The sequence below is a fragment of the Brassica napus genome, chromosome C6 (genome assembly GCF_020379485.1).
Source record: "Brassica napus cultivar Da-Ae chromosome C6, Da-Ae, whole genome shotgun sequence".
Taxonomy (NCBI): domain Eukaryota; kingdom Viridiplantae; phylum Streptophyta; class Magnoliopsida; order Brassicales; family Brassicaceae; genus Brassica; species Brassica napus.
Genome location: NC_063449.1, coordinates 41023163 through 41032624, shown reverse-complemented (window position 1 = coordinate 41032624; position 9462 = coordinate 41023163). Strand labels below are relative to the sequence as shown.

At 32.0% G+C, this 9462-nt stretch overlaps 1 protein-coding gene across 1 annotated transcript; it reads right to left on the bottom strand.

Annotated features, from left to right (window-relative positions):
• Positions 1–4781: 4781 nt before the first annotated feature.
• On the bottom strand, positions 4782–5294 carry BNAA07G27170D. The gene has a single exon (XM_013845233.3). It carries the CDS (start codon positions 5152–5154, stop codon positions 4891–4893), a length of 264 nt encoding a protein of 87 aa, XP_013700687.1. The 5' UTR covers positions 5155–5294; the 3' UTR covers positions 4782–4890.
• Between the last annotated feature and the right edge of the window lie 4168 nt (positions 5295–9462).

The following is a 9462-nucleotide window of genomic DNA, read 5'->3' as shown; positions in this document are numbered from 1 at the left end:
AAAATTTATTTTCTAAGTTAAAATAAAAAGAAAAATTGATAAGCCAAAAAAATATAACTTAGGAAAAGGCGTAGGCCTCTGGCAATTTGGCTTGGACAAAAAAAAACGAAGTAACTTGAACAATCTTTTTATCTATAACTTTAGACCAATCAATCTAATATTGATTAATACTTGTTTATTTTTAAACGTTTGGCATAGTACAAAGCAATTGGCAATGTTTTGTGATGATTGTCAGATTAACAATTGTTACCACCTGCCATAGCTGGGTCAAGCCAAAGAATCATGAACTTCCGAGCTTCTTATTTATTAATAAAATGCGGCCTCAAGTTTTCAAAATATTGTTTCAGTCTTTAATTACTCGATATTTGTAACCTGGGTAAAGACATGGTCTTGACATTTGTAACCTGGGTCAAGACTTCTTTATTCGATATTTTTGTTTAAAAATGTGGTTTGGTTTTTGCTTCTAACTTTGTAAAATCTAGGACCAGTTCTGCTATCTATAAACATAGCATTTGCAGGTGGTACTAACAAAACCAATTAAATTCTGACACTCATAAACAAGATGACAGATGACATCCCTGGACAATATCGAAACTTAAAGCATCATTATCCCAGCAACTATGAAAGGTTCCTTAAATTTTTTTTTTTTTGGTCTGAATAAAAAAGAAAATTTAAAAAGTGCACCAATCGCGGGCCACCACGTGTTGGTGGAGCTCGCGAACAGTACAAGTAACAAAAAAAGTTCAGTGCTTATTTTGCATGCGGAAAAAACGATGATTGTATTTTTGGTGGGCCCAGACCATGAGCAACTCTTTTCTTAGAGCGATAAAGATGCTCTTACGTTGTTCAGATGCACAGATCTGTTCAAGTGCGGAAGGAAATTGAGTGCAAACAGAATACTCCAACGCCTTTACCTGTATCATCCGATTCGAAAATTCACGTCAATTACAGTGCATCAGCTTCATATTGCTTACAAGCCTCTCCGCTTCTAAATTCACTCGCCTCCAACACTTATTCTTCTCTTTTTGTTTCTTATTTGATTTCTCCATTTAACTTCATTGTTGTAAAACTGTCCATTTGAACATGTCCTCTTTATGATGCTATTGCTTATTACTTATTATTTGCTTAATCTGAAAGAAAGCAGATATTTTCTAACCGAATCGGAAACAATCTATCACGGTTTGACAATTATAAACTCAAGAATATATACAATTAACCCGAACGAAACATAACTAAGAACTTGGTTTCAATTGGGTATGACTTCTCTCGATCAACCCATAACCGAAAAAAGTCTAAGGACAGCATGTAAATATATATGCAATAAACAAATCTAAAGACGGCATGTAAATTTTGACCCAAAAAAAAAAAAAAAGACGGCATGTAAATTAAACATATACTAGATAGTAACCCGCGCAAAAGCGCGGGATAAGATGTCTATATTAATGTTGAAATTATATATTATGATTATGTATAACATAAGGTATACTTAGTTAGATAGAACTAAAGGTATGATTGTTATTAGAGGCGAAGCCAAAGACTTTTTATAATGGGTTCACTAATATTAAAATTTAATATATGGTGTTTGTAAGTTTGAGAAGAACCTTTGAAAAATATTTTTTTATATTAAGCCTATCACGTTGTAGTAGTTATGGACTTAAGGGTTTAACACATAAAATCAAAAAGGTGGATCAATAACATATTATAAGCAAAACAATAGCTGCGTGAAAGGAAAAAAAAAAGGTATAGCTCTTTTAAATTCAGAAAACATAGTTGCATAGTAAAATAAATTGAAGGTTATTTGACCCTCTAAATTGTAAAGGTTGTTCCCGATGCGACCATCACGTGAGACTTGCTGGTGGTTTGTTCCTAGAAATTTCTTCTCATATTCAAGGTCGTCTAATGCAGAGCTCTCACGGCGGTGAAGGTGGTGACACTCGCATGCTTATATTTCTTGCTCTAGAAGACTAATACACTAAGCCGAGACGATTTACAGTGATCCAGTCTCCTCGAAACAGAGATTACCTCATCTAGCAGTAACAAAACCGAATACAACACATTTATCTAGAAATAGATTTTCAACGTTCTCTTTCAGCAATGAGAGACGGTTCTCAAGAACGTGAGTGCTCTGCTAAATGCATGAAAGTAGGTATGGAGAAAAGGGTTCTTTCATTAACACTTGGCATCGTACTAAAGTTTCATCGCTTTGTCGTCTCTACGGATCTATCGACTTAAAGGCGATAGATCAGATGGGTTACCGTTTTTAACATAAACGTATAGAGGAATAATGAATCTTTATTGATGCTATGATTATATTGAGAGGATTGATAAATCAACTAATCGAACTTGAAGCTAAGGTTTATCACATAAAAGTGTTCGTCGAGAAAAGTATAGATGGTATAAAGTTCTTTTAAAGGAATGTTAGTGTGAACGCATTAAATTCACAGTTTTGGTGAGAAATGTTCTCTGCGTGACACCTAAGCATTTTACTAAATAAAAGCTTCTCGTGAAGACATGGTCTTGACATTTGTAACCTGGGTCAAGACTTCTTTATTCGATATTTTTGTTTAAAAATGTGGTTTGGTTTTTGCTTCTAATTTTGTAAAATCTAGGACCAGTTCTGCTATCTATAAACATAGCATTTGCAGGTGGTACTAACAAAACCAATTAAATTCTGACACTCATAAACAAGATGACAGATGACATCCCTGGACAATATGGAAACTTAGAGCATCATTATCCCAGCAACTATGAAAGGTTCCTTAAATTTTTTTTTTTGGTCTGAATAAAAAAGAAAATTTAAAAAGTGCACCAATCGCGGGCCACCACGTGTTGGTGGAGCTCGCGAACAGTACAAGTAACAAAAAAAGTTCAGTGCTTATTTTGCATGCGGAAAAAACGATGATTGTGTTTTTGGTGGGCCCAGACCATGAGCAACTCTTTTCTTAGAGCGATAAAGATGCTCTTATGTTGTTCAGATGCACAGATCTGTTCAAGTGCGGAAGGAAATTGAGTGCAAACAGAATACTCCAACGCCTTTACCTGTATCATCCGATTCGAAAATTCACGTCAATTACAGTGCATCAGCTTCATATTGCTTACAAGCCTCTCCGCTTCTAAATTCACTCGCCTCCAACACTTATTCTTCTCTTTTTGTTTCTTATTTGATTTCTCCATTTAACTTCATTGTTGTAAAACTGTCCATTTGAACATGTTCTCTTTATGATGCTATTGCTTATTACTTATTATTTGCTTAATCTGAAAGAAAGCAGATATTTTCTAACCGAACCGGAAACAATATAATCTATCACGGTTTGACAATTATAAACTCAAGAATATATACAATTAACCCGAACGAAACATAACTAAGAACTTGGATTCAATTGGGTATGACTTCTCTCGATCAACCCATAACCGAAAAAAGTCTAAGGACAGCATGTAAATATATATGCAATAAACAAGTCTAAAGACGGCATGTAAATTTTGACCCAAAAAAAATAAAAAAAAAAGACGGCATGTAAATTAAACATATACTAGATAGTAACCCGCGCAAAAGCGCGGGATAAGATGTCTATATTAATGTTGAAATTATATATTATGATTATATATAACATAAGGTATACTTAGTTAGATAGAACTAAAGGTATGATTGTTATTAGAGGCGAAGCCAAAGACTTTTTATAATGGGTTCACTAATATTAAAATTTAATATATGGTGTTTGTAAGTTTGAGAAGAACCTTTGAAAACTAATTTTTTATATTTCGCCTATCACGTTGTAGTAGTTATGGACTTAGGGGTTTAACACATAAAATCAAAAAAGGTGGATCAATAACATATTATAAGCAAAACAATAGCTGCGTGAAAAGAAAAAAAAAGGTATAGCTCTTTTAAATTCAGAAAACATAGTTGCATAGTAAAATAAATTGAAGGTTATTTGACCCTCTAAATTGTAAAGGTTGTTCCCGATGCGACCATCATGTGAGACTTGCTGGTGGTTTGTTCCTAGAAGTTTCTTCTCATATTCAAGGTCGTCTAATGCAGAGCTCTCACGGCGGTGAAGGTGGTGACACTCGCATGCTTATATTTCTTGCTCTAGAAGACTAATACACTAAGCCGAGACGATTTACAGTGATTCAGTCTCCTCGAAACAGAGATTACCTCATCTAGCAGTAACAAAACCGAATACAACACATTTATCTAGAAATAGATTTTCAACGTTCTCTTTCAGCAATGAGAGACGGTTCTCAAGAACGTGAGTGCTCTGCTAAATGCATGAAAGTAGGTATGGAGAAAAGGGTTCTTTCATTAACACTTGGCATCGTACTAAAGTTTCATCGCTTTGTCGTCTCTACGGATCTATCGACTTAAAGGCGATAGATCAGATGGGTTACCGTTTTTAACATAAACGTATAGAGGAATAATGAATCTTTATTGATGCTATGATTATATTGAGAGGATTGATAAATCAACTAATCGAACTTGAAGCTAAGGTTTATCACATAAAAGTGTTCGTCGAGAAAAGTATAGATGCTATAAAGTTCTTTTAAAGGAATGTTAGTGTGAACGCATTAAATTCACAGTTTTGGTGAGAAACGTTCTCTGCGTGATACCTAAGCATTTTACTAAATAAAAGCTTCTCGTGAAGCCACGTCATCACGTCACATTCCTTGCCAATAAATTTTTAAGGTAAGTTTTAAAAATGCTTCTCCTTTAATATATAGGGGATGCAATAAACAATTTAATTAATAGTGCGCCATTATTAAGGGTTTTAAAAACGGACTAATTCTTAAATCTAAAGATAATTACTTTCAAACCAACCCCATCGATGGACAATAATTAACGAAAATTATACAGAATAAACTATAACTGGATATTTTTTCCAAGGAAAACGACTATGAGGAATGAGTTAGGTTCTTGAGGTTCCAAATATCATCGTCCCAAGCAACATCACTGAACAACAAGTTATAGTTTCTTCCAACAAACTCAACGTCCCAAAAAGGCAGCCACACGGTGCTCCACGTCATCTCCTCCACCACTCCGCCGCACCACAATTTATCCTCCTCCGCTACCGCTGCAGCAACCGCAACTGCCATGGCTGCAGTAGCCAATGATGAGTCAGTCCCCTCTTCCTTCATCTCCTCTCTCTGTCTCTTCATACTTTGAAGTGTTGGTGGTGATGATGATTGTTAAAGAGTGAAGTCAGGAGGGTATTTATAAGGAGATAGAAGCAGAAGAAGTGGTTAGTGCAAGGAGACATATGGGAGTTGGAGATATAGAGAGACGTGACGAGTTGTTTTTTTGAATTGTTTTGCCGACATTGGATTTTCATGTAACTCAGTTGCCTAACGTCACACTCACACATATGTCTGCTCACTTTTCCCTACGTGTCCTACTCTTTTGTATTTTTCCTCCGCCCGCCAAATTTAATATGCGGAGTTAAAGATTGAAGTTTAAACTAAAATATCTAAAGCTGTCAAATGTTTTTTTTTTAATTAAAAGATGCCAAATGGTTTATACATATAAATTTGAAAAGATGTAAATTTTTTTTAAGATGTAAAAATGTTACAAAAAATAATCCGAATCACCACAATCGCTATAGTTCTTTTTATCAAAAGTACATGCATCAACTGGAAATGGTTAGTAGTATATTCTATTTTTTTTAAAGTATAAATATTAAAATAAAATATACGCAAAACTGAAGTGTCAAAAATAATTAAAATAATAATTTATCATTTTATGAAATAAATTTATCAACGTATACAGTAAAAATAAATGATTCTTAATTTGTATAAAAATAAACGGTATATATACTGTTTCTTGACTTGGCTAACGTCATCATGTCTTCATCGATAACGGTATATATACTGTTAATAGATAACCAAAGCACTGTGAGATCTTGTTATTTAGCATGTCACAGAAAGCGGAGTGAATACCAACAAAATCCTCATCAAGAAAAATCCATTAGTTCCAAACGAAGTATTATCTTGTTAGAGCATCTTCAATGTACATTTTTATATTTTCTTTCAAATAAAGATCTTGATTATAAAAGTGAATATACTTTCAATGTTTGTGTATCTATAATAGTGTTTCTATATTTTAGAAAAAAATATAAAAAATCTTACTTTTTATCTTTATATTTAGAGATGGAAATAAAAGTTTTTTATATTTTAAAAAAAAAATAGAAAAAATTATTGTAGAAAGAGCAAATCCAACTCTATAATAGAATTTTTTTTATTTTAGAAAAAATATATGAAAATAAAAATAAATATCGGTCGGGGATGATCTTAAAATAGATAATGCCTAACCCAAAAATTAGGCGAACAGAAGAGTAATGTTGAATGAGCTTATATTAAAGGAATTGGTTTTCCTTCTTTGAAAAATAAGAAACATTCGCTTAGATTGTTCAAAACATGCCGATAATCTTTATTGATGTTATTTTTCACGAAGTTAATTTAGTCGAAACCTTACAATTTAATTATTAGAGAGCTAATGAAACAAATGAGAAAAAATAGGACTGAAAAGATCGGCTGGCAGCAGTAACTAACGAAGTCAAAAGGCTAATAAAAATTAAATTAATCTGTGAAATCTGGTTGGCCGATCAAATAAAATTGAAGGTTTATGTTAACTTTTTGGATTTAGATTCTTTTCATGTAATTTCTAGATTTTATAACGTGAAATCCTTACATAGTGCCTAGATCACTGCACTAGTTCTGAGAAACAAACAATGCGATATGATTGTTTTCGAATGCAATCAATGTCGACGGCGTTTTCTGTTCGGTTGAAATACAGCCACGTCATCACAATGTTGCCTACTTCTCACTCCATCTCTTCTCGTAGTTGCATATTTAATTGCTTGTTAAGCTAAATTCTAGTCGGCAAACAGTTTTTTTTTTTAAAACACAAAATCAAGACTTCTGTATCTGTATCATATCAAGACTTGTCCAAGTATGATTCTCCCTCACTTCTAGAATATATTTCTACGTCACGTGATCGGGATCTGTAAAACCGGCACTGAACAACATTGATTTCATTTTCTTTATTTTGGTCGACAGCCTTTTCCAAGTTTTTTTTTTTTTTTTTCCATCTAATAATTTATTAAGGGACTAAGCCCAAACGGACCCAACAACAAAATAAAAGCCCAAACGAAAAGGGCTAACCTAAAAAAGGAAAAACAATGGGCGAAGCCCAACCCGTTAACGAAACGGCGCCAAACCCTCCACGCGTCCAGAAAACGCGTTTGGAAGTCCACGTGTTGAAACCCACCCCTTTCGAGAACACGCGTCACCTGGTCACACCACCGCGACCGGCACCGAGAAGACATCGCCGGCAAAGACGAAACCACCTATAGTTTTGACGGAGCACGCCGGAAACTGAGACCATCTCACCCATCTGTTTCGCCTGGACTCTTCAACGGAGAGGTACATCGAGACTAACTCGAGATCTCCTATAGAGCCATCGAAACCACCGCTAATCGAAGAACCGCAACCAACACATCCTTCTTCACCACTTGGGACCAAGGGTATCAAATCGACATCAATCGAATCACAACTGCGAGATTCAAGAGTCAATTGAGCCAAAGAAGTACAGAAGGTCTTGATCGGACATAATCGAAGTAAGCTGGAGAAAGCGAAAAACAACCATATCTCGGAAAAACAAAAGCCGGCGAAGAAGAATTGGAGAAGCTTCTTCTTCCCAGAGACAGAGCCCGATGACCGGGAAACAACTTTACCGGAGAAAATCCGGCGAACCAAACCCATAGCTTTCTCTCTCCTCTGTGTCGGATATGAACGAGAGAACAGAGCTGAGAGTTCGAAAACTAATTAAATTCAAGTATAGCCTTTTCCAAGTTTACCATAATCTGTGTATTTTATCTTTCAGTATAAAAACACTAAGGCCTTTTGATTGACTGAGCGAGTAATAAAACAATAGCAGCATGCTACATAAGCAATATGGTGCAGAAATTATATGTTTTTGCTAAACTGTTTAATTGAATAATTGGTAGAGCAGTATGAACATGCAATTTAAATTTATTATAAAAATTAGTATATAATATATTCATTTCTAATGAATATTTTTAGAAAAATGTCCTAAGATAGTCATTTTTAAGTTTTTGTCACAAAAATAGTTTCCAACAAAGAAAATAACCAAAATAAGTTTTATTAAAAGGTAAAAATATATTTTTACCCTAGGGTTACCTAATCTAGACTTATGGTTTAGAGAGGGTTGGGTTTTGGGGATAGAGTTTCAAATTATAGAAAATAAAAATAAATATTAAAAAATTTAAAATAAAATGGGCTATTTTGATCATTTTCTTTCTTTGGGACTATTTTTGTGACAAAAACTTAAAATAAGCTATTTGAAAGAATTGTCCATATTTTTAATATATATAAATATATTAATATATAAATTAAAAAGATATATAACTAATTTATTTTATTTAGTAATTTAAAAAATTATGTTTATATCAAAAATATTATTTTAAAAATGAATTTTACAATTAAAATATCTATTTAAAATAATATTTAAAATATAATTTAATTTATATAACTAAATTATATTTTTAATGCAAAATACTATTTAAAAAATATTGTAAATTTATTTTAGAAATGAAAATTTTATTTGTTGGATATAAAATTAATTTTATGATATTATTAAGTAAATAAATGAATTAATTATATTTTTTTTTTAATTTTATCAATTATAACTGTAAATCATATTCTAAAAGCTTCATATTAGAGCATTGATCACAAAGCACTTGGAAAACATTAGCATTTAGTAAATGCTTTTCTAAATGTTTTTGTAACAAATATTGATTATATAATGTAGAGCATACTAATGAAAAATTAAGCACTATCCACACACAAATATGAATTCAAAAATTTATAACGTTGGAAATATATATATTATACATCTATATAATTTAGAGTTATTTGCTGTAAATTCATATACACGTCAAATATTGAAAATACAGATAAATACAAAGTAATAATTATCAATTTCAAAGAATTTATTAACCCTTAAATTAATAATATAAATATAACTTATATGTTGTCAAAAATAAAGTAAAAACTAATATATTAACTAGTTTGTAAGATGAGCGTTTAAATAATAACCTACAATACTATAAATTTTCGGTTCTCAAACCAACAATTGAATAAAATATGTTTTCATTTTATAAAAAATGACGTATATTCTATTTAACATCTTAATATATGAATACAAATTCTATTTAAATGTCTTTGATTGATATGATATAAATCTGGTTTCAAATCCAACAATTGATAAAAATGTGTTTTCATTTTAAATAAAATGACATGTTTCATTTAACAGATTAATATATGCACAATATATATATATATTTTTTTTTTATTTTCTTCATAACATTATATATTCATTTTTATGAATATATATATCATTCTTCATATATCTGTTTAAAATTTGAAAACATGTCATGTAAAGATAAC

Coding starts and splice junctions, on each gene's coding strand:
- BNAA07G27170D (XM_013845233.3), bottom strand. CDS start 5,154: ATGAAGAGACAGAGAGAGGAGATGAAGGAAGAGGGGACTGACTCATCA.